Genomic DNA, 26,310 nt, shown 5'->3' with positions numbered 1-26,310 from the left:
AGGGCTTTAAAGGTACAATCTGACAAAATAGCAGGAAGAAATTGAAAATCACCACTTCCCTTTTCTCCCCTCTTGTAAACCAGCCTTCCTGAAACATGAGGTTCTGACAGTGTATTTTGAATGAACTGAAAATCTCAGTTAAAATGAATAATGCATCTGTTGAACTTCATGTAATCTAGTCTTGCTTTACAGTCTTACGTAAATTCCTTGGAGAGGGATGGGAGTATTTCTCAGAACATTTACTGGTTTTGAATCAAATTTGCAATTGTTACTTTTTGGTATATATTCCCATTAGTCTTGCAGTAGTTTTCAGCCAAAGAGCAATCAATAATTAGACACATTTTGTTAAGTCTAAAGAGTGATGGATGTTTTTTCTTCTATAAAATAGCTCTTCAGAGTTAAGAAATATATAAAAGGAAAAGTAGAAAAAATACTGGAGTTGTAGTCAAAAATGTGTTTGATAATATTGTGCATCAAATTAGCTTTATAGATTAAGTGAGGTATTGGTACAGTATACATTCATTTTACCATAAAGTGTTGGAATAATACAAACTATTAGATAAGTAATTTTCATGCAGAGTGAAAGTGTCTGTTTGCCCTTTGGAGAGCAATGTCTAGTACATGATAGGAGCTTCTGCTGTTTACTAATTAATAATTTTGTTGCTATTTTAGAAAATCACAGGCTGGAATCTTCATATCAGAACCATTTAATTCTGAAGGTTTTAGTAGTAAGTATATCATATAAGCAGCTTTTAAGATTATTTAAAAAGACAGCTTGTGCTGTGTTTTATTAGTGCTTTCCTAGCATTACCGCAGTGACCCACAGTTTTGCTCAAGGCCAAATAGTAGCACAAATATCAGAGTAAAGAAGATTTCTATTATGGTTGCAGTAACTGCTAGACTGTTTTAGATGCATCTTTTATAGTGGAGAGTTGGCTTTTTGTTTGTATTGATTTGTTCTTTCATTAGGATGCTGTATATATAAGTTTCTGTTAATTGGTGTGGTCCTGTCTTCAACTGAGAACTATTCCATTCAATTTTTGCACGATTTTATGGTAAACCATATTTTTAAAAGTTCATGTATTAACTTCCACCTATACTAATGTTCAGACAACTAGTTAGAGGAACCTGAAAATACCTGTCCATCAGTCTGCCCCTGTGCAGTTCATAGCATATACTGATCTATTTAGTTTACCTAATCTTCTTGTTTCCTTTTTGAAAAGATCATTTAAGTTTCTTCCTTCTTTATTTTCTCTATTTCCTTAGAGTTCCTTCCTTATTTCCTTCACCATGTTTTTTTTTGTGTGTGTGTGTTTATTTGGGGTTTATTTGTTTTGTTTTGTTCTGTGAGATTTTTTGTGTTAAATCTCTGTGTTACTCATCTGTTACTGGTAATGATTAAAAAAATTGTGAAATGTCAAGTGTTAGTTCCCCCCAGTTTTCGTTCTCAGTCTGTGAGAGGCTCTCTGCACTCCCAGTATTTATCTGCGTTGTCCATGAGCTCCAAAACAGGAGCTGCAGCACTGTTAGCAAGTAGGAAACTTCAGAGTTTGATTGTGATTTTTCAAGTACAGTACTGTGATTATGTCTCACTTTAGAAGTAGGAAATATTTCTCTTGGCCATAAAACCTTTTGAAGTGATTAAATATAAAGCACAACTAACATATATAAAGGAACATTTTTACAGATTGAGAGATATATCATCCAACATGTATATTTTTGTAATACAATAATATTTTATATATTATTAATATATAAAATGTTATATATTATAATAAATATGTTGATAAAGTAGTTATTTAAAAATTCATTGATCTAAATTAAGATCAATATGTCCTTTTTATAGTGTTATCTCTGGAGAAATTGCCAAAAAAATGAAAGTTAAGTAGAAGGTGATACATTTTTAATGTCCACATTTCGTAATTCAGTTGTAGTTCTCTTTGTACACTTTACTTTAGGAAAGCATTAAGCTTGAGTGAAAAACTTAGTAAGACCAATATTGAAAATATGTTTTTCCTGACCTAAGGTTTGAAAATGGTAAAGAAAACTTTAATGGACAGTTTACGTCTTCATGGAACCATTTAGTCAGAACAGCTGTTAAGTTAGATGATAATTCTGCATCTGAACTTTTGCTTGAGTACTAAAACCAAATATTTTTATTTGCAGTTCAACTTCTTAAATTGTTTTGCGTCTCTGTTCTACATTGCCTTTGTGTTGTTTGATATGAAGCTTTTGAGGCAGGTGAGTTCCAAGAACATCTTAAGAATGTTGATGAATCTAGGAAAATAACGGATTGATTGAAAGACTTTAGTATTTAATAGTTATTCCAAAACATAAACTTGGCAATTAATATGTTTCATCCATATTTTCTTAGAAATCCAGCTTCCATGTTTCAGTTTCCCTAACATTATTGCAGAATAATAACAGAGTAATTCTTTCTCTCTGTATAAATGAGGAAATGCTTTCAAATAAATTTGATTATTCTCTCACACAGATGAGACTGGGAAATTTTCATTTCCTCTTTATTTCCTTTTATGTTAGAAAATGTTCTTCTCTGTAGTGTTTCTAATGAGAGACTCTTGAGGATAGGGTTGTGATTAAGTTTATGACTACAGTGAGGATCTGAGAATAAATAAAAGCAAAAATAATTTGTCACTGTTATTTTAAATCAACTTTCTCACTCAAATGCATGAAAATTACGTATAAGGAAAATATTTTTGCTCTAAACATAATGGGCAGTACAAGAACTTCAGCTCAAGACCTCTGTTACTCTGAAGTGATCTCTAGCAAAACACTTGGCATATATATACCGGACATAACACTTGAGACGTTTCCTGTAGTTTCAGGTAAAATCAGGAAATAAAAAACATAGAAAAAAATTCAGTCTTTAGCTCTGTGATTGCCATTGGTATATATTAAATATGCATTACCCTTCATTGTACTTGGTGTACTGTTTCCAAGATACATAGAGATACACAAAATATTTACACTACTAACTCCTAATTAGTTCTTTTCAGCACACAGCAGAGGATGAGAACTAGATCATCTGTACTTTTCATATGCTATTGCTAGGTTTGTTAGGCTGGCCTTTTCTTCATAGTATAGTAACTTAGAGTGGTACAAGAGCACACAGAATTGCAAATGATCACAGGTTCATCACAGTTCTATTATTATTTTTTTTTTTTTTAAACTTAAGAGCTTGGCCACTTTGCTGATAACTTCGCAGATCCTCAACCAGTTTGCAGAATCCTTGCTTCCTTACTGGCTTCAGAAGAGATACAACAGGAGGATGAAGAAACGCATGTGTTCCCAGAAAACTGATAGGGATCTGTCAATAGCTGAACAGGTCAACATGGAGAAAGAAATGGGAACCTATTTGGTATGTTGTACTACTGTAAAAGAGTTAAAACTTTTCTGGGCTGTAGTTGACAGAGGCATCAGCTAAGGCAAACAAATATTTTTGGCTGTCTGGCCTGGCAGCTTATTTTCAGCTTCATCAGCTTTGCTGGTAGCTGTTTATGCTGCTTTCTGGTATCCTGGATCAAGTAGTGGATACAGTGCAGGATCCCAGAATGAAGGGAAGGAATGAACAGAATGAAGGGGAAGGAGTGAACAGCTCTTATCTGGAGCTACCTAACCCCATATCACTGGAAAGAAGTATTTGTGCAATATGCCTTTCCTCTCCAAGGGCAACCCAAAGGCTGTCGGGATGAGTAGGATGGCACAGGGCAGATGGAAATTTTCTGTTTTGATTTGGTTTGCAGTGGTGCTAGTTTAAACAGTCAGTTAAATTAGAGCCTGAGAGAGAGAGCACTTATGTCTGGATGGGGCCAGAAATGGAGGATAGAAGAAACCAGCTCTTCAAAACAATACTCTTGCTGGAAGCTCTTGTCTCTTGAAACCACAGGTTTGGTATTCACTGTCTTCTTGGTTCTGTTCTTGACCACCTCCTATGCAGTATAATTTTTAATTGTATTTAGCAGATTTCATGCAATTCATTACTTAAAATTCTGAAGAAATTAACACAGTGGACATCAATGTGTATGTTAAGGCCTTACAGACTGGCTGACAACTTGATCAGATGCTGCAAGCAGAGTCACAGGAGTCTTAATACTGTATGATTTATGTTTTTGCAGAGTAAGAAGTACATGTAGATAGTGTACCTTTCATGTAAAAGGTAGACATTAGCAGTTTGAAATTTGATAATAATGCCCTATCAGATTCCTCTCTTCCTGCATGAAGTGCCATGAAGTGGGAAAAGGAGAAAGAACTATCACCTTTACAATTTAAAAACTGTACAAATGTGTTCTTGTGTGAAGGTTGGAGGGAGATAGATTTAGACAGCCTGTCTGCCTTGCAGTGCAGAACACAGCAGAAGTCCCTGCGTTAGTGTCTGAACTGGTAAATCAGCACAGTCCAGCACAACACCTGCACATCTGCCAGCACAGCTCCCAAAGTTGTGTGTCAGCATCAGGCCTGACCAAATAAGCTCTGCCTCTTAGAGCTGAGCTGACTCCTGCTTCTCAGCTGTCACATACAAAGCCAGTTTGGTGTCTGAGTAACATTGCCCAGTGCTTCTTGTGCAGAGCTGGATCAAATGAATCTGCACCTGTTGTACTGTTGTGCCCTGAACAGTTTTTCATGGGAACCCAAGAGGTCAGTTGTAGAGTTAGGACTTTGCCTTGCATGTGTCCACTGCTAGCCTCAGTTTCAGTTCTAAGTACTGTGTACTCAAAGCCCAATTTTATATTCAGTCTAAAGATTATTGTTTTGCTGTGCTTGTCAATAAATGATATCAGACCGCTGATTTGTTTGCAAGCAGTAAGCTGTCAGCAGGCAAGAATATTTCTAAAATTAAAACTGTCACAAGGGGGAACCATTTGACTGTTTAGTAACTGAGGAGTCTTGACAGAATTCTGTGTTTCAGGCGCTTTTCTTTTGTTTTCCTTCCTTCTTTCATATATTCTTTAACATTGAATTTTCTATTCTTTTTGTCCTCATTCTTGCTTACTTTTCAAATATCCAGCCCTTAACCCTGTTTAAGATCTAAAAACATCCTGCAATAATTTTTTAATTATTATTTTTCTAATTTCTGCTTCACTCCTCTAGTTAATTTTTCCCTGAATTTCTTCCTTGGTTTTGTTTCCTTGATGCCGTAGCTGATCTCATGCCTGCCAGTTGCGCAGTTACACATTTCTTTAACATCGTCTTAGACTCCTGTCTTCCTACACAAAGTTTCATAAATTGAGTAGGAGAAAAATAAATACTTACTTAGTTCATACTCTGTTATTCTAAAAGCCAGTAGGTATTGGGCAAGGAAGTGAGAAGAAAAGTGTGGGAAGCAGTGGGAATACTGTGCAGTTACCAGAAGGAGGAGCACAAAGGAAAGCTCTCTCTCTCTGCCTGCAATGATTGTCTGAGAAAGTGATAACAGTAACAGATGTGTGGCTGCCATTCCAGTGAGTGTTCCTGCAAATGTCCCTGAGGAAGACCTTAGCAAAATTTAGAGTTTGTACAAAACGTTTCTGACGAAAAAATCTTAATGGCTTTAAAAGTTAGGTAGCTCTTCCTGGTCTGGCCTGCAGATTGGTTTCTGAGACGCAACTAGTGTGCAACTTTAAAACGAGTTCAAGTGAAAAATGGAATTAATGAGTATCCCATATTGATTTCTGAGCTTGCAGAGTTCTACTGCCTCTCTCTGTTTCCTAGGGGAAAAAAGCACACGATGCTGGAGAGGGCAGTCAGTTTAATGGCTGTGATGGGCAAAAAAGAGTAGGTAACTGTTATCAGATGATACTTGGAGCCAAACCCACTTTTATGTGGTTCTTGTAATAATTTCAGTTACTGTCAAGTCTTCATGATTTCAGTTTTGAGAGAGGATAATACGTGTGTCTGTGTTAATACAAGATAGCTAGATCCCAGTTTAACTTTTTTGTTGTATTTCACCATTCTTTGCTTATGAACACTTTCTCTTTAAAAGTGATTAGTTTGGTTTTTCATTAAAAAATTGCTGCAGTTGTAGCAAACTATTATTAATACTACAAAACTAATATGCAGATATATGATCACCTACATGTGAATACTTAATCAGCACTTAAGTACCCATGTTCTTCATTTAAAGATCAGGTGACAGACCTGTTGGGATTTGTTAAATAGGTTTTTTTGTTTGCACTAATTGTTCCTTTGAGATGTCAGTGCTGCCTTGTAGATTTCAGCCTTCAAGTGGGCCACTAACTCTGTCCTACCGGTTTGGAAATAAACAAGCAGAAATACCAGAAACGAGTTGCCTATCTACCAACCTACCGTGCTGGTTGGATCTTTCATGGACAGTCTGAAATGCTAGGTCTTCTATTGCCACAGTGCTTTCAGGAGAATGTTGTGCCAGTTTAAATGCATGGTGCTGTTTTTCTGTTCCTCACTGTTCCTTCTGTTACTGTTTAACTGAGATACTCAGGAACATTGATAAGTTGAGACATACATAAACAGTAAGAATGTATTTATACAGTTACTTCATGTAATAAGGATAGGAAGTGAGACTTGCAGAAAATTCATTGGGCAAAAGGAAAACCCTGGGCCTCTCCTTGTAAGATGTTTTTAGTGACTGAATAATTCCAAATGAATTATATTTTTTAAAAAAATTGTCATTGTTTACTATCAGCAGTCATTTCCAAACAACAGATTTGGTATGAGGAAACATACTTGCAACTGTAGTATGATTTCTGTATATATATATATATATATATATTTTTTTTTTTTTTTTTTTTTTTTTGGTAGCTTACAGTTGTTCTGTTTGCTCTATTTTTCAGGGTACTTTTGATGATTACCTGGAGTTGTTCCTACAGTTTGGCTATGTGAGTCTTTTCTCGTGTGTTTATCCACTGGCAGCTGTCTTTGCAGTGTTAAACAACATCACAGAGATATACTCTGATGCCTTAAAGATGTGCAGAGTTTACAAGCGTCCATTTGCAGAACCCACAGCGAATATTGGTGTTTGGCAGGTAATTTTTGTGTCTTTTTTTCCTATTCGTTTAAAAGAGGTTTCAACAACAGTATGAAAGCTTTATGTTTGTCCCATGAGCCACTTTAAAGTTCAGTAGGTACTTTGTTCTCTTCAATGCCCTGGCATATCATCTATCCAAATATATATCCCAATGATATTTTTGGTGGGGTTTTTGACCACATTTCTTTCAGTTGCCTTGGAAAAGAAAGCATATATTTTCTTTAGTTCTTGTATGTGTATTGTACTCCTGTTACAACTTCAACAAAGCAAAGCTTCCAGATATTGCCCAGTATTCTTTATAGCCAGTGTATTTTGGAAATAGTAACTTCTGATGCAATCTCAGAAGCATGGAGCTCAGCAGGGGTTTCAAGAGAAGTGGAAGAATAGGTAAGTAGTTGGATTCCTAAGCCAGGCTAGTGGCCTGTGCTGCTGTGGTTACTGGTACTCAAGCTGACTAATTTTAAAATAATCTGGATCTGTGAGCAGGAGCTGGCACTTTCTGCACAGCCTGAACACTGTAGTCTATCTAAACAATTTCATGATAATAGGACTGGGTTAAGCATTTTCTGTCCTCAGTTGTTTGTCCATGCAATCATGCTGCCACCAGCTATTTTGGGGCCTGTCGAGTGTGCTGCATCAGTGAACTGATCCTGACCAGAGTTTTCTGGAGTGACTAAGTTGCATCCAGAAACGTTGGCATTCCATAATAGCAGCGGCTTGATAAGGGAGTGTGAGGTTGGTTGGGGGACCTTTCTAGGGGATGATCCATATTATAATTTTATTTTAAAAGTTTTGTAGCATTGCATAATGGAGATAAAGGGCACAATGGATTATTTAATTTGAAGGGTTTGTAAATGTTATCAAATGAAGCAAACGAGAAGTGAGAAATGAAATAATGAAACCTCAAGTAAAACATACAGTAAAAACATGCAAACCAAGGGTCCTGAGCAGTGTTCATTAGACACATATTAATGAAGTGGACTTAAAGGTGAAGTCTTCTAATATGTCATTAAAATGTGTGAATTATAATCTGCTTGCATTTTAACATGGGATATACTTTCTCAGTCCAGATCTATGCTGCCAACTTCTTAATGGCATAGCTGCATTGACCAGTCATGTAACCACCAGAATAATCAGGCTGTGGTCGTAAGTCACAAGCATAGCTGCAGGTATATTAATAGCATTTAGTTTTGCTAGAATAGTTTGTTTCAATCAAGAGAGTAGGCTGAAAAATTATTACTGGTACAGTAATTTTATTTTATGGTGTAATTTTTTAGCTAATAGTAGAAATGAATTTGCTTTGTGAATTAAAAATAATAACTAAATTTTCAAGTCATCCATTTCATATGGGAAATTAGAGCATTTGCTGGAAGATTTCTGTTAAAGGAATACTGGAATTATTTCATCAGGTGAACTGAGTCACTAGTTTCTTGTCAAGGAGAAAGCTATTTCTGCTAATTCATTGTGACAGTTGCTACAATTCTGTGTCAGTCTTTCTCATTCCAGACAGGACCTTGGAATAAGTAACCATTATATTGCAAATGTAATTGTTAAGCTGTATTAATATTTTCAGACATTTTGTGGGACCTCTGTAGGCAAGAGGTTCTTAGACTTGTGCTGTTGCATGTGTTTAAATGTAAGTCTTTCAACAAATCTCAAGTGGTTGTGATTTTAAAAGGCATTCTGAACCATTCTTACCTTTTCCTCTTACTTTGCGTTCAGACCGAACCTTCAAAACCAGTGTTACGACTATTAGTTCCTCTTGGAATTTTGCAGTTTTTCCTTTATCCTGAAATAAATTTGTTTAGGAGTACAACTGTAGGTGAGTGTGTACTCTTTTATGTGTTCAGGTTACAACCTTGTTGTGGTCTTGTCAAGTCTGGACTGCTTGCCAAACAAGTCTTACGCTATAGAATTCAAAAGATGAAGGAAAATAAAAAGTTAAACTAATGGGTCTTCTGAGGCTTTAATGAAGAGAGGGGTACTGTCCAGAGCAATTCAGGGACCAGTAAGTTAGAGGTAATGGTCATAACTGTAAATATATTTGTGTTTTATTTCAGTTGGCCTTTGAAACTATGAGTGTAATATCAGTTGTTACTAATTGTATACTGATTGGAATGTCTCCACAAGTGGATGCCCTTTTCCCAGACTCAAAAATGGACCTTGTTCTGACTGTGGCATTGGTGGAGGTAAGTCTGCTTTCAAACAATGCATGTTGTAGCAAATAATATAAACATCAGTGAAAATGATCTTATATTAGAAGGAAATTAAGATTTCCTTATCAAAGAAGTGTTTCAAAATCTTTTTTGATTTCTTTTGCTTCTGTGTTTTCATTTACTGTGAATGCTGTTGCCATACTTTCCCATGCATTCCCAAGATACTGTGTATTTGTTCCTTCATGTACTTCAAGTATTTAGTAGGGCTATTTCAAGAAGCAAAATAATCACATTTTTGTGAACTGTTTATTTCTCTGCTTGGGTTGTGACCCTGGCATATCTTAAAAAGACTTCCTACATAATCTTTATGGACATATCCTGTAGGGCTTATCTGAAACAACTGTGTGTCAGGACTGTAAATAATAGTGATTGTAACAGCATTTTGGTTTAATCTTTTCCTAATTCCATATAGTAAGCACATCAGTGTCATTCCTTTTCAGACATGGCGGGATGACTGTGGGCATTTTACATAACTGAAATTGCAGGCCTTTGCCTTTATAAATCTTTGCTTCAGGGCTTTCTTGTATTGCATTGCCTTGACTTTTACCATTATTCTGTTTTAGCTTTTAGGAACTGGATTGCTTTTCTCATGGCAAAAGGTCTGGATTGTGTATGTGTGGTTACTAAAGTGCACCACCTTACAGAGGTGCATCTGGAGCATATATTTCTTTGTTGTTCTTTTTACAGGTATTAGGTGTTATGCAATGAATTATGAGCTTGCTTTGGGTTTTATTTTCCAAACTTTAAGGTTTGCAGAGTTAACTGTAAATATCAGTCATGTCAACTGGTTTGCTGGAGACTACAGGCAGCCTGATGCACTCTTCTATTATGCATGTGTGAATATTTACATTAACCTCAGTGAGGTGTTTTAATATAAAACTGATTTAGCAAATTAAATGTAATTACATAGCTCATTACTGGACGACATATTTAGAGAGATGATATTGTGAAAATTGGATGAGTAAATGTAAGCAGTATGGATTTCTGGCAGCTTAGAGATGGGGCTGTTTTTGCCTTTGCTTGCTGTGTGTTATCCTTTTTTCTGTTTAAATGTGACGCTTGCTATTTGATCTCTAGGCAGACCTCTGTTTCTTGGTAGACCAAAGGAGAATACCAGCATTTTTATCTAAATTTAAATGTTGCTTATATGCAACCCTTTAGGGAACAGGAATTGCAGCATAATAATTAGGTATCTCTTGGAACTCCTGAACATTGTAGCTCAAATAAATGCTGTGGAAAGGGAGGTTCAGAAAACAAAGGGAAGAAGGTTTGGAGGGAAAGGGTGAGTTAGTACTGAGGGGAGGAGAAGGGAAAAATGTTATCTTATGTAGAGAAGCAACTTTGGGGAAGACCACCAATCTATAATTAATGTAGTATGAAAGGACTGTTGGAGGCTAATGCTGGATGAGCCAGAGGAAATGAAAGGTAATAATTTGGTTAAAGAAAAGTCAACTTTTCTCTAATTATTCTGCTTAATTAAAAAAACCCAAAACAACCAAACAACAAAACTACAAGCCATAATGCACTGGTCAGAAAAGGTCTATTTTAAAAAGTTTTAATCAAAAGTGTCCAGCATGCTTGATGATTTTAAATATGCTAGTTTGATTTTTTTTTTTTGGTGATTGTTTTTCTGTTATTGTCAGCTATTTATTGTCTGAGAAAAAACATATACAAAACCAACATTGTGGGTCTTACAGTATGTTTCTGGAGCATAATAAGCCATGTGATTTTTTTGGAATGTCATTGGTTATAAACAGTTCCAAAACTACTCAATCTGAAATGTAAGACTTCTGCAGTTTCCATAAAGACACTCTTTCAGTACATTTTAAACAGTATTAAACGACTCCACACGTGTGGGGTTTCAGGGGTTTTTTGTTTGTTTGTTTTAGTCTTTTAAAGAGATGGAGAATAGTTCAGGTCATACAATACTGCAAAAAGTTTCATAACACAAATTTTTAACTTTCTGGAGTCCAAAAGAGTTCTCCAAAGTGAAACACATTTTATACAGAAATTTAATTTTAAAAAACTATATGAAAATGAACACAGCAAACAGGAGTTTTATTTCTGTTGAAAATTGTTTCAATTGTGTTGACAGCTAAGCATGTTCTGAGTTACAGAAATTTTTTATCAGAGGTTCTGTTGTACATATTTCAGGTTAAAACATTGATTACAAAAGGTTGAAAGAAAGGAGGATTACTGAATGCTGTGGGGCTATGAACAGCAGCAGTATAGATTTATGTTAACTTCAAGAGATGGGGATATTTTTGCTTTGCTTCCTGTGTATTTACTCCTGTCTTACCTGTTACACTGGGACTTTCTTTTATCTGGTACCCGATGAAGCAGATCAGGGAGTTGATGTGGGAGAAACTGTCTGACCCAGTTCACTAGGGAGCAGGGCAGAACAGCGGTGTGTGGAAGACACGCAGTAGTGCCGCGGTAGGTTTGTGCTGGATTAAATTTGTGGGACTTCTGCACTACTGAGCCTTTCTCCTTAAAGTACCAATTTACAGAAAGATCTCTGAACTATGAAAGGAGCACAGATCTCATGTATTGGCAGTATTCCCATGTACCTCTGTGCTATTTAATGATTGAACTCTGCGTTTCAGTTGTAAAAAAATATTCAGGAACAGAATATAATATAAACTTCTAGGACAAACCTGGTGCATCTGGAGTACATCAGTGTCAAGGTAGAAAAACATTCAGATGTGAAATTTTCAGATAGAAAAGATAGAAAAGATCAGCTAGTAGAGATTCAGAAAAACATGATACAGGTGAGTTATTTTCTGATGTTTGCTGCAGGTGAGGATGAGCATTTCACAGTGTGTTTTATGCTATTTTGACAGCATCTTGACAGCCAGTTTGAGAATGTTAAGAGAGAAATTTCTTTGAGTTGGCTATGTATATTTTCACATGTTCTATTGATGGGGTAACCTACTTAAATCTTCGCTGTCTTTAAGTATTTTAATCAGTTCTAAGTAACTGAGACTCCAGTTGAGTATTTATATATCTGTTTGATGCAAAACTAAACAGAAAAGCACTGTTGCTGTCAAAGCCAAGCATGGGTATTTGCGATGTCCTGATTTTCTTTTTTTTTTTTTTTCCAAAAAATGCTAGTGCTTTTTAATAATAGTACTAATACTCTTCAAATGGAAACAGTTTATATGGCAACATTTAACACCTCCCACTGCTGAAGTAACAAAGAACTGTGTGTGATATTCTTATGAGCATTCTGTACCCAGTCCCTACCAATTTATGCAAAATATTTCCTTTTTCATTAACAACTCTTAACTCTAATGCTGTCTACATTTTTGGTGGGAATATGTATAGTGTGAGAAATGTAAATGCTAACTAGAATACCACAGAATAAAATATTAACAATTTCAAAATAACAGAAAGCATTAAAATAGTATAATAATATTTTTTAAAGTATTAAACCAGTGATTTTTTTTTTTTTTTTGAACAGTTGACCTATTTTCATCAATTCAACATCTGCTTCCATGGCAACATGATTTGAACCAGGAGTAGAATGATGAAACTCCCCTCTTTTACTTATGGATGGGTGCTAACTGAGTGCAGCCAGTGCAGTTTTCAAACAAAAAAAAGTAGCTGAATGCCCTTAAAGCAGGAAACAATAAATCCTTATTAACATAATTTAAAAATAGTTGTATCACATAGTGTGTTTAGTTATTCAGACTTCACCATAGACACATAATTCTGGTGTGAATTCGGGTGCAAAGGAGGACATTCCAAGCACGTGTCTGTGCTTGTGTGAAACTGTTCCAATCACTTCTGACTGCCTACACTGATTTGAACCAAAAAAAAGGAAATAGCTCTGAAGAAACTCGGTGAATAGTTAGGGAAGTAGGTTAAAACAAGTGTAACCTTAATTCTGCAGTGCTTTTTAAAATTTTTCTTGCAAAAGTTGTTGACAAAGAGTTTTGTTCCTGATGACTGTTTCTTTTTAGTGTGGATTCTGGTAAGTTTAAGGAATGCTAATTAAATCAGTGTTGGGACTACTCTGAAAGTTGAGTTCAAGAAATCAGTTGTATGTACAACTCTTAAGCAGTGATTTTTGCTTTTAACAGTACATCAGTAGTGGTGTTTTGAAGCAGTAGCTGTGAAGTTCACTCATCATGAATGTGTCCTAGCCTCCAAAAGCAATGTGTGTATCCAGCCCTGAAGTGTGTACTAAGTAATAGGAAGCTTTTTTGCAGAAGTGCACTAAGCCTGGATGCTCTATGTTACATTGAGGCATTTGGGAATTAGCTTGGAAATACTAAGTAGTAATGAAGGTCCTTCTTGATAAAATCTGACATTATGATCTAGGAATGCAATTTTGGGAAGAATGTAATCAGCTCTGCTATAGATGAAAATGAGGACCTTTGCATAGAAACATGGCTGGTGTGTTTGTAGTAAACATAGTATAAACAGTTGCTCTGTGTTGATTTAATTTCATGGTGTCCTTATAAGGACATAGATCTTCATGAGCATCATAGAAAAATCTATATTGAAAAGTTGCTTCTGTAAGAAGTATGGAGTGGAATAAAGTAATCCTTTCTTAAGCTTTGTTTTTTCTGGGTGAGAGAGCTGATGGTCCATTTATAAAAGGCTGGAAAGCAGGAGTCATAGCATGTCAATAAAGCTGATTGAAAATCAAAGTGATTGAGAGTTGCCTGGTATACAATATTTCTTTAGAATTCCATTTTATTAAGTGTATTTTTTCATCAAAGGCCTCCTGGTATAGAGTAGAAGCTCTTTGATCTTCTGCTGAAAAATCTTGTTGTAATGGTCCCAAGACTCAGTGAGCTCAACAGTAAGCCTGACAGTTTTTTCTGAAATGATGTGCCAGAGAAACTGGGAAAAACTAGAGTCAAGCAGTTTGAATTCTAGTAGATGACAAGGTATATTTATCGTCTAATTCTAGGCATCATTGTACTTTACATTCTACACAAACTTGAAAATTAGTAAACATTGCATCCGGAGTACAGTTGAGGATCTTTTGAATCCACTTTCTTAGCAGAAGCAATTTTAGGTGGATTGTTATGTCAAAATTCAAGTATTTTGCCTTTTTTTTCCCTTTAAAATTTCTTAAATGTTTTGCAGCAGATTTCAGTGCAATCTGTTTTCTCCTGATAAAGCTGGGTAATTTTGTTTTTTACGAAACAGTTCTAGTTGAATTACTTCCTCACAGTAATGTACACGACTCCATTCTGGCCAGCTGGAAATGAGGCATGGTCCTGCACGGTATAGCGTTCTGCATGTGTGAAGCAAGTAGCTTTGTTCCTGTAGAACTCATGAGTTTGGGATTTAGAAGATATGCTAAATATACATTTATGTAAGGACCAATTTTAGTAGGAAAAGAACTGGGAAAAAGTGCAGAAAAATAGGCTGCATCAGCATACACATGTATAAATCCTTTGATAGTGTTGGAGTTACAGAAGCGCAAAGATTGAAGCACAATAGCTGTGCATAAAGCAGTGTTTTTGCTAAATTATTTCTGTGTTATTGCCAGGCACTAATGTAGCATATAGGAGCTGCAGAGTTTCACATATGGGATCAAAGAGCAGTATATGTTGGAAGGGACCTCTGGAGATTATTTGCCCAAACCTGCTGAAAGCAGAACCCTGGATTAAGTTCTCCATGTCCTTATCAAGATAAGCTAAGACTTGAACACTTCCAGTGAGAGGAAGGCACCCACTTTGCTGGGCAGCCTGGTCCACTGTTTAATTGTTCTCCTGGCAAATAATAGGGTTTTTTTCTTGTGGGAAGAAAAAAAATTCTCTGGTGCAAGTTGGTAGCTCATGACTTCTTGTTCTTTTGCTGTGCATCTTTGTGAAGAGGATACCTCTGTATTCTTGAAAACTACCTGTTAGGCATTGGAAGAATGTGATTAGATCTCACCCACCCTCCCAAGCCTTCTCTTATCTGAGTGTAACAAACTGAGTTTCTTCAACCTGTGTTCCTATGTCAGGTTCTTCAACTCTGTACATGGCTCTCCAGCAGGCTCCCTCCAAGTTTTCAGTCTCTGCTTTCCAAGTTGCCAGTGCCACTTAAAAAAAAAAAAAGTGTTTTTAATGTATGCTTATCCCCTTAAGTCTTTCTGCTAATTGCAGTGTGTATTCTTTCTTTTGTCTTCAATCTATTTGCTCTTTAATCAGAGAAAATAATTTCTGGGAATGTTAGACAACACTTCTAACTTTCTTACTGCTGAATTTTTTTTGGCAACAGGCTTGAGGTATTTCTCTTTCCATGTGTTCTTTTCTGTGGTAATGTGTTTTTTCCATACTGACATACATGCATGTGTATATACTAGATTTATAACTTGAGTAGTTTGTCAGTTTTCAGGTATAGCTGCAAAGCAGAGTCCTTAGTGGTAAATATTTGATGTGTGGTTTCAATTTCTTCCTAATAGTTGAATGTATATGAAAAAATACTTGAAAAATACCTATAATGAGTAAATATTAATTAGAGGGTTACATATAAATCTGTTTTTCAAAAATATTTCATGGTAGGGTACAAACCTTACTGTCAGCTTTACAGTTCATTTTTTGGAAAATTTAATTCCTCTAGTATTTTTATTTCAGTGAAACAGATATCCTAGCCGAGACCTATCTATGCTTGCACTTGTGGTGAAAATGGGAAAACATAGGAAAATGGAAAAATGAGCTTTATGCAAATTGTGTAATTATTTGGTTCATTGTTGTATACATACATAAAATAATTCTTCAGCATTACTAATTCTGAATATTAAAAAAGTCAATCCAAAACACTAGTGATTTCAATTAACATATTGTTGTTCTAGAATACCTCTACCTCAGCTGCAAACATTTACTTAATATATACATATACATAAGAAATCATATCTAAAAGCCCTCCTTTGAAAATCTAATATATGTATGTTTATATTTTTAATACAACACAAAATAGTAATTTGATTTTTTTATTCTCTGCTACACAAGTAACCCACTGCAATTTAGTTTATTCCTAGGATTGAAATTGTGAGACATAAAAATAGTTTGCTATTTTAACGTCAAGCTGAAACCCTGGCAAAAAAATAACCAGTAGTTGCTGAATAGCCTTGGTGTAAGACTTAATGAAAGCTTCTAAAGCTATAAAGACTTACATAAAGCCTATAAGACTAAGTCCAAAGACGTAACAAATTCTACTGGTTCTATATTTTACTCTTTGGCAACATTTTAAGAGTGAAAATGAACTCAAGTATCAGTGCATTTTATATTCATATTACTTTGCAAAAGATTCTTGAAATCTTTAATATGAAGTGAAGAAATATTTTAGATAAGTTACTCTTCTGAGTTACAGGAACAGATTGTTCTCAGGGGTTTTTTTTCTCACCTTTCAGACATGGGGAAAGATTTATGGATTTGTCTGTATAAAATTTTCCAAATGTTTGCTGCTTCAAGAAGCCTCCTGGAACCATATCAATGAGGTTAAAAAGAAATACCAGTTTTGCTGGTTGTACATTGCTACAGATTGTCTATTTGCAAAATCAGAATTTATCACAGATCTTTTTATTGCCATCTACTGGTTCTTTTGAGATACTCTTTCTGATTTAGTGTTAATTTTTTTGGTCACTTTGAATAATAAAGCTTAATGCCAAAAGTGTGTCAGAATGAAAACAAACACTAAAAGATTCAAAGATCCAAGTAAGTTGTGTTCCATAGCTTTCTGCTAGTACAAAAATGAAAATACATGTTAACATCTATGCTTAAATTGTCCAGTGGATTTTTGAAAGTCTCAGAGCCTAAAACAGTATTTTTCCATTTTCCTATTTGTGAGTAATTTTCATTTGTTCCTCCTTATTTTCTGCTCTTTACTCAAACCCTTCCATTTTCAGGTTCTCAATTTGCTGTTTGAAATTGAAAAATAATCACACAGATGAATGAATTGTGCTCTTCCAACCATGTACAAACACTGAAATATGTTAAATATGTGGGCATGTATGTAATGTGTAGGACAGCAAGAAACCAAGGTATTGCATCAGGTTTTTCAACCCTGATAGCTGGAATGTGTTGATGTATTTTACTACTGTGTCTGCCCCAACTGGAGCATTTTCACAGTAATGTTAGTTCCTTGCTGACACAATTCAGAATGTGATTTTTGTCTTCTTTAAAGAAGACAGTGTGCAAAGGATGGCTGAGCTAGGTCAGATCGGGGGTCTTTATAGGCCAGGATCCTTTCTGTGGCAGAGGCCAAGGGGGAGAGTAAATTAGTACAGCCAAATATATAGTCATGCTCTTTCAAAATTAATTCCCAGAATCTGATGATTTACAATGCAACCTGTCTTGTAACTGAAAATTATCTGTCCAGAGCTGTTAGTGAAAGTGTGCAATGCTTTTATACAATGGGGTACCTACTTTTTCAAAATAATTTGAATTATACTCTAGTAAAATGCTACTTAAGCAACTAATGTTAATATACTCTTGGCATCATAAGTAATTACCATACATATTGGTTCTACTCTGGATTTTCCTAGCTTTTCTCTGTGCTTTTTTCAGTTGTCTTTTCTGTCTAAGAAGCATTTTTAATTCTTAAATTGAATTCTGCCAGTGTGGTTCGGACATTATAATGAAGGTTAAGAGCACAGGAAGCTTTCTCGCTAGGAGAAAACCTTGTAGGTGTCTTAGCAGAAACAATGATAGCAAAAAGAGAATGCTCTCTTCTTGCTGTCAGCTGGGTGGTGGTAGGATCAGGGAGCTACAAAGGTATCAGATGCTAGTTAGCTGAAAGACCTGAACTTTCCAGAAGGGTCATGTTGGGTTTCCTTCAGTAGGAAGCAGAAATGGATGTGTCTGAGACTGTGCCATTCCTCATTAATTACCATTATCTGGTAGATATAGCTGTATTCTTATTAAGGAGGTTGGATGGGGGAGATACTTTAGGAAGAGAGCACATTCCTTAACTATGCTCATAAGTGCTTCAGAAGTGTCAGTCTGGAAGAACAGCAGGAGAAGACCGAGTAAGAATATTTTTTTTCTGTTTCTTCTGGGATTGTGCAAGGATGCCAGAATGACAAAACTTCAAAAGGGAGGATGAATAGAGAACAGATCTTCGGAGACAATTACAAGACGTTTTAAAGAACTCTATAAGAATCAGACTTTTAGATCTCTTTAAAACTCACTTAGCTTAATATTTTCCACAAAGAAGTTTCCTTTAATGTGTAAATATTTCCAGCTCAAGCCTGAATACACTGAATACACTTCCTTGCTAGCAGTTGGAAGTTGAACGTCCAGACAAAAGCTAAGTTAATACTTATTAATATTAATTGTTTACTTTCCACTTGATTAGGATTAGTAACTGTTTCACGACAAGACAGAGTATGAACATTCAAAGCCTTCTTGCTTCACAGCCATTTCAAGGCTGGTTTAGCATTTCATGAAGGCGAATTGTTTTGTTTTGTAAATAATGTATTAGTTTATTCTGTTAAATTATTTAAATAATTCTCTGCAAATGCTCTATCCATAGCTGCCAGCACAAGCCTGAATAATGGCTTTTCCTAGGAATCTGTGAATAGGTAGAGCTATAGGGCTCTACCATATAGCCATTTATCTCTGATGCAGTTTGCAACAGTATTACTTTGTATTGTTCTTACTAAGAGTATTCCTTTTTAGGGAATGCAATGTTTTTCCTGTCTCCAAAGCTTTATATGATTTTTTGTCTAACGTGGTATGTTTTGGTTGGTTTGTTTGGTTTTTGAACTGTGTGCAGTGTTGGACAATAAATACACTTCATTATTTGTATCCTCGGATGATTGAGAGTGAAAATGAGTGCTTCTGAGCAGGTAGGGTAGAAAATGCAGAGTTTGCAACTGCAGCTGCAAAAGAGATGGAGAATAGGAAATCTGTAAAACTGACTATAAATAGCAAGAGAAAGCCAGTCAAACGTGTTGGAGGCTCTCTGTTGTTGATTAGATAAAAACACCTCTTTACAGAAAGAGTCTTAATGATGTACTATTGTTGCTCACATGTTTTGCAGTTAAAAAATTAGAGAAAAATTCACTTTTATTAAATTCCTTGCAATAACTTTTAATGTTCTGGTTTGGAGTGTTAAACCTTCTGGATCAGTTTTGGTACTCATGCTGTTGACTTTGTTACATACCTGCTCAGTGTTGTAAACATAATTAGTAGTCACTTATTGGAAACTTGCAGCATGGGTTCTATAGGCTTTTATTTAAAAAGGAGTTAAATTTGTTGCTGTAGTTTTTACCCTCCCAACCCTTTTTTAAAAAACGCTCTGAAGCATCATGCACTTTGTAAAATCTGGATTTATGAATTTTTTTTTTTTTCTTTTGGTTTGTTTTGTTTTTTAAATGCCACCTGGAACACTTAAATGAAAACTGATTTTGGAACTCAAATTGTGCAAGAAAATGCAGTAATGGATTGAAAGGCTGTAGTAGAGAGTTTTTGGGGGTTTTTAATAGTCTTTGTGAAAATGTTTTATTAAACGCAGGCTGAAGATGGTCATGAGTCATGCTGGAAAGTAAATGTCAAAAGAACTGGGGCTTACTCCATTTGTGCACTGAATTTTTATCTTACACTGGAAGAAAGTGTCAATCCAGATTTTCACTCTTCTGTTCAGAAGAAATTAATGGAATGATGCGTAATTTTCAAAGGGATTTTTCATTTATTGTGGCAGTGTGCGAGCTGTGAGGCGTATCCTGTTTTTTTTCATGCTTCGAACAGTCCTTTTGAAGTTATGGGAGATTCCTCATGTTTGCCTATAATCGGTAAATGTCTACAATGACTAACACAAAGGAGATACAGATAGATGCTGCTGAGAATTCATAAACTAACATGTTTGATCAAGGTTAGTTTTAGTCAGAGGATTTGTTGTGGGATGAAAAGTGTTTGTGTATGTGCCTGTTATAGGGATTATGGATAAACCAATGTCAAATATAAGGGTATCTTTTATTAAACTTGCAATATAGTTTGTGATACTGCAGTTCATCTGCATCTCAGTGTATTTTGTATTTTTTTCAGAAGTTCATAACCACTGAAAAATCTGAGACAAACTTGTTTTAGAATCCACTGAAATGGAAATAAACAGCTTATTACTGGAAATATTTAGATTTTTACTCTTATAGCTTAGCAAATAAAGTTACTGAATTTAAATACTTTTTTTTGTTCTTCTAGCTTCTAAGAGGCTTTGTTTAAGAAAAAAGATGGTATACCAAGAGTGGTTTGTAACAGACAAATTATTAATGCATCCTGAATTATAGTATGTTGAAAACACCTGGGAGTATCAGTCCACTCTAACAATGGTTTGATTTGGCAGTCCTGCTCCACTTCCTGTGTAATTTTAGGACCTGCAGGAGGAAATAGGAGAAACATGATGGGTATTAGTGTGACATCTTTCCAGTGGTCTTGATGCCAGTTTAACAAAATAATTCTGTAGAAAGCGTATTATATCATTTTTAAAAACATAAAATGCATATATAGGTAGGATTTGAGGGTGAGCTCCATACGTGTGAGTGAGGAGGAGTCCACAAAACAGACCATAGACTATTCCTGTCTGTGTTCCTGTTTCTGTTTCACGCCCTGTAATTAGAGTAGACTATAATGGCTTCCAGATTCTGACTGCAGCTGTCCTTTAAGAGTCAAGAGCACAGCTGGTAGTGAGAATGGGATGTAGCCATATTCCTCCCCAAGGAAACAGCAGGTGGAAAAGGGATACTGGTACCATTATGCTAATAGCTTCATGAACTGATCTTCTGTTAACTTGGAAGGTCCTGTCACGGCCACATAAAACTGACTCTGGGCATGTCAGTGAGAATGAGTGGATCTGCCTCTTTAGGATTTCTAGTTACTTTGATGCTTATCTTGGCAGCTACATGTAGCACAAAACATAATTGGTAATTTCCTTGGTAGTCGTGAGACTGCAGTTCTTTGTCAGCTGCATGGTCATTGTATTGGTGTGGCTGGAATTGCAAGTTCTGAATTTGCTGAGTATGGGTAGAGCCTTCAATAATTTTGTTGTTGTGTTTTTATGAGTCTTGCAAGTTGATCAGGCTTTCCAAGCAACCTGAAGTGCTGTGATGCTTACACTAAGACCTCAACTAGCCAGAGAAGTTAACAATAATACTTACTGAAGAAGAAATATTAGGAGTGCACCTCCTCATGTGGATACCCTGTTGCAATATTTTAATAATTTTATTTTGGTATAAATCTTTAAAATCACAAGTTCCGAATGCACTGAATTTTTAGCCTGTTTTCCATGTCCCCTCTCCTCCCTTTCTAACTGTTCCTGAAGGTGAGGTGAATAATAGTGCTGGCAACTTGCTCTTCCTTCCCACCCTCCATGTAGATTAACCTCTGAGATCAATAGTATCTATAGTTACGCAGTTTAAATACAAAATAATTTCTACAGCGAGGGATCAAAAGCTGTATGTTGTAAAATGTCTTTTGAAGCTGAAGTGTAGGAGTATATATAGCTGTATGATATATTTCTTGAATTTTAGCTAGGGAAGCTAACAGAAACCCAGCAAAAAGGAGGAGGGAATCCAGCTTCCTTTGCAATGTCACATTGCATTAATAATGGCACCTGCATCTTGCTTTGCTTAGCTTCCCTCTGAAGACATCTGAGCTGCAGAGATCTAGTGAGTGATAGGCTATAGTCTTGGAAGCCACAGAAAGAGACAGATGCTTCTTTTTATCTCACAGAGTAATTGTGGCTGATATGTGAAAAGAAAAAGCTGTATTTTAGATTCTTTTAAAAGTTTGGGGGAAGACTCAAAACTTCGTTGACTCTGTTTCAAACAAAAGATGCCTCCTGTCTTGTCATTTTCTCTTAGTTCATTGTCTCAAAACATTGCCTTGGTACAATTATACTGATGGATTCTGCTGGTACAAAAGTGTCTTTATGCATGTGTATGCATTGGATAACACAATGGTAGCTTAAATATTGTGGCAGAAAGTCAAGACTTAGAGATAAATTCATGTTGGATTCCTTAGGCCTACTGCCATCTCTAGCTATAAACTGCACCTGTGCCATCTGTACCTTTCTAATGTGCTTTATATTACAGAATTTAGCTACCTTTGGAAAATGGGTGTCAAAACCATTCAGGGCCTGAGAGGGCTATCTAATGTTTTGGTGTGTAACTCAGAAAAAGCTTGACTTTGGCAGGACAGGGCTCAAGTGTGCATCATTCTCCCTCTGCTCCTGTTTACCCCATTTTTCATCAGGAGAAATCAGGGGTGGCTGTTTGAAGGTGGAGGAGCTGCAGTACCATGTAACAGGTCTGCCAGTCTGGCATTTTGGGGAATGAAGATTCAAAGTGTTTTGTGGACCATGCCTTAAGTTTAGCTTATCTAGCTTTTCTCCAACTGCTCTGAACCAAGATCATGTAATCTTGACCAGCCCCACAACATACGGGATTGCTGACATGAGGGTTTTGAGCCTTCCGAGTAACCTATTTATGAACTTTCTCTTCTTGTTATTTAAGAATTTTTAACCAAAGTCTCCGAAGTACGAGTCAAGCTGGTAAATACTTTGTAGCCTGATAGTTGCCAACAGTTATTGTTGGAAGGCTTTTTCTTCCAGTCATTTGTGTGCTTTCCTATTCAGTTATTTGATTTAGAGTGTTTTGAAAGTGATACAACTACTATCAATCTTGTCAGAGTAGTCACATTTACTTTTATTGTTGCTTCTGAACCTGCATATCAAGTTTATGCGTTTCTGCACTATAGTTTCGTTTGTGAATGGTTTCGCAAGGAATTTCAGAAATATATATTGATACTGAAAAATTTGTTTCTAGCTGTCAAATTGCAACAGGACGTGTGATTCATCCTCTACCACTGTTGTCTGAATTATAACCATTTAGCGTTATATCAGGGCATGTGCATGACAGGCAGAAATAACACAAAAAAGGTTTATGGATGCCAAAAAATTAATTTGTTGTTGTGTTGATAGAGTTTTGTTGGCATTTGCACTTCCAAAGAAGTCTTCCATTTGAATTCTACCCGGTAGGCTGCAGGCTTGTCAAGTGAAAAAATATAAGGGTCTATTCTGTGAACTGATGGTGTGCCATGATTTCCTAAGCTCACCTCTACTCAGAATAGAAAGGGGGTCAGAGGTGTTCTTAAGTAGGCAGTGTTTTGTGGAAGGTGATTAGTGACCTCTCCCTCCAGAGTCTCCTTCATTATCACTACAGTGAGGTTGCAAATACACCATGATACTGACACTGAGCTCTTGAGTCACTAAAAACATAGTGCGAGCTCTGATCTGGCCAAACAGATAATTCTGTTTCATTAGTCCTGCTGAATATGTGGAAATACGTGCCAATACAGAATCACTGTCCCTTTGGACCCCTTTTCATGTATACCAATTTGCTGTGTTGAAGTAAGGGGAGAAGTATGTGGATGGGAGATTTTTGCTCATGCTTGCTAATATAAAATAGCTGTTTTATTTTAAAACTAGATAGCATGTTAGTCTTCTGTTACAAAATGTTAGCATAATATTTAGGAATTTTTGACAGTGTTAAGTCTGGCAGTGTGTGAAGCTGAGTTTCTTCAGATAAAGTATCTGATGCATTGGCAATGTTTGGGCAGTTATAATGCAAATCACTGCCACAAACATAGGTCAGTGTTGGTGGTGTTTCTGTTATCAGTTCACTGACTAGTATTTAGAACTAGAGAATAAATGCTCTTAAAGGGAAAGGAAATGCAGTAGCGTAGAATGAAAAGAACACAAGCATTCACTTAAGATTCTGGTAATCAAAGGGCTTAATGAAGTGCTAGTGTGTGGTGGAGTTCATTATCTCTGTATTAGCATACTTCTTAAAAAATCATAAAAACTGGAAAGTTCTGTGACATCATGCTAAATTTGTTTTGTACCTTTGATGGTTCTATTCTGTTGATAATTATGTTTTTATCCCTGGATTCAGTAACAAAGCCACCACTCATGCTCAAGATAAAGTTGGCATCTTCAATGAAAATCTTTCAAAAGAGGTTGTAGATAGACTGTTAGTGGCCCACCTTTAGTTAGGAGGTATTATGAGAGTAAGATTTTTATCCCGGAGAGGGGGTGCACAGAAACTTTGAACATGGTGGGTCTCACGGTTCTTTTACCACTAGAGGGCTTATTTGTATAACAGTGAAGAGTGTGCTGGAGAATGGTGCCTTGAGACAGCTTTCTGTTGCTTCATACGGTCCAAGAAAAACAGATGGAAGTGTGACGTTCAGGGGATGGATATCAGACTACAAAGTCAAGAATATAATGAACTAGCTAGTTCTTCTAAACTCAGACAATGAAATAAGAGATGGTATCTCAATCTACAACTAGACATAAAGGCTGATTAGAAGTAAGAATAGATTGGAGAAAATAAATTCAAATATCCTGTCAAATTGTGTGTTTTAAGAGTTTTGCTGTTCATGTCGCTTCTGCTTAAAGCACCTCTTTGACAGAACTATGCATTTTTTGGACATCAGTTGCATTGTCTTTGTTTCTCCTTTTCTTTTGCTTTTCATCACAGCTGAACATTTCTTCATTTTTGCAGTCCACACTAGCGTGCGTATTTCCTTGGGAATCTGCTTAGTACGGAATGTGCCTGATTCACAGTGCCAATGAGAATCCCAGTACAAGTGTCCTCTCTTTCCTTTTGATAAAGCGTGAGTTGTAATGGCAGAATATAACATCTCTTTTGGCACTTTCCAAGAGTCTCTCTTTTGTTTTGAAACATTGTTTGGCAGTTGCTTGGCTTGTCAGCCCAGAATCTGTGGAGGCAGCTTTCCCGAAAACTGCCGCTAGCTTTGGATTTTTGCCTGCATATACACTTAAAATTAATTTTTGCAAAACTGGAGTTCTTGGTCTGAGTCTCTTCTTTTGTTTAGAGATCCTGCAAATTCTGTTTAATGATTCTTGAAATGTGCAGTTTTCATTCTGAGTTTCATGTCTGTCATTAACAAGTATGGAATCTCTAATAAAGACAGTGCAGTTTCATATTTTCTCAATAATGTCTAGATAAACTATGGTTTGTTTGGGTTTTTTTTTAAATAAAATGTGCATGCAACTTGGCAACTAAACAGTTGATTATACATTGGAGTTCTTGGTGGTGCTGGTAGTAGTTACACAATAGGGAGTTTAAAGGAAAGTTTGACAGGTTATCCCCCTTAAAAAAAAATTAAGGCAAAATTTTGTATTTTGAAACACACACACAAAGGAGTAGTTGTCTAGTTTTTTATTTCCATCTTGTTCACGGATGTTTCTTTCCCAGAAAAAAATCTCTTTGGAAGTCTGATGTTCCAGATCACTGCAAAACTGTGTTTCTGTGCAGATAATACTTTTCTCATTTGGTGTAGTGGTTTGGTATCACAGTGCTGTGACAAAACAAGTGGTGGCATGTATTGCATTTCTGCTCTAGCTTGGCTCATAATAGTTGTAGATAGATTTGGTTTTTTCTTTTTCCTCTTCCTGTTCCCCAACTGTTTTCAAAATCTGTAGACAACAGTGACTTCTCTCATAAGTATCCCTGACAGCTGTAAGACCCAGATGCCAAGTTCTGGCTCGCAAGCCTTGACCTCCTTTTGGGCTTCTTTTCTGGTCTTTTGGCTGGCTCCTCTGCTTATTGCTGGGGCAGCTGTGGAATCATCTCTGGAGCCGATCGATGCAAGGCTGGCTCATTCGAAGTGTGCTTCATTGTTGTTGATGCCGCTTCTCTTAGGCTTAGCTCAGGGAGAATTATGTTTGTTTTTAATATATTCCAAGAGCAAGAATTCTTAAAATTCTCATATTACTGTGATTACAAATAAAGACTTTATAAATATTGTGACTGTAAATAGAAAGTTTGGTTCTCCTTTTCTTAGAAATAAAACCAGTCTGAATATTAGTACAAGGCAAAAAGAACAGTAATTCTCCATCCCTTCATGTTTTTGTTGGTGCTAGCTTTCTGGATAAAAAGAGTGGCAGTATTTTCTTTGTATGAAATATTTCAGTGACTTTGTAAAGAGCAAGTTTGTCTGAGACATGGTTAAAGTGTCTTAAAAGGAATGTGCTTATAATTTGAAGGCCAGAATGTATTGAATGTGTTTCCTATTCATGCATTCAATATCAGTAGCTATGCATGAAGAGTGTCTAATCTGG

General features: G+C 36.1%; 1 protein-coding gene across 6 annotated transcripts in view; it reads left to right on the top strand.

The window, feature by feature from the left end:
• The window catches only part of ANO10 (anoctamin 10), a 122,234-nt gene that overhangs the window by 12,085 nt on the left and 83,839 nt on the right, over positions 1-26,310 (top strand). For 5 of the 6 annotated variants that reach the window (XM_032107273.1, XM_032107264.1, XM_032107256.1 and 2 more), the window contains 5 exons: positions 673-728; positions 2,167-2,241; positions 3,197-3,379; positions 6,807-6,998; positions 9,061-9,189. In XM_032107273.1, coding sequence (XP_031963164.1) covers positions 673-728; positions 2,167-2,241; positions 3,197-3,379; positions 6,807-6,998; positions 9,061-9,189 — 635 coding nt within the window. Of the gene's footprint in view, positions 1-672; positions 729-2,166; positions 2,242-3,196; positions 3,380-6,806; positions 6,999-9,060; positions 9,190-12,679; positions 12,806-26,310 lie in introns of those variants that run through there. The other variant, XM_032107282.1, reaches the window with a different exon arrangement.

This window comes from Corvus moneduloides, chromosome 1 (genome assembly GCF_009650955.1).
Source record: "Corvus moneduloides isolate bCorMon1 chromosome 1, bCorMon1.pri, whole genome shotgun sequence".
In the NCBI taxonomy this organism is placed as follows: domain Eukaryota; kingdom Metazoa; phylum Chordata; class Aves; order Passeriformes; family Corvidae; genus Corvus; species Corvus moneduloides.
This window is presented reverse-complemented; position numbering and strand designations above follow the sequence as displayed.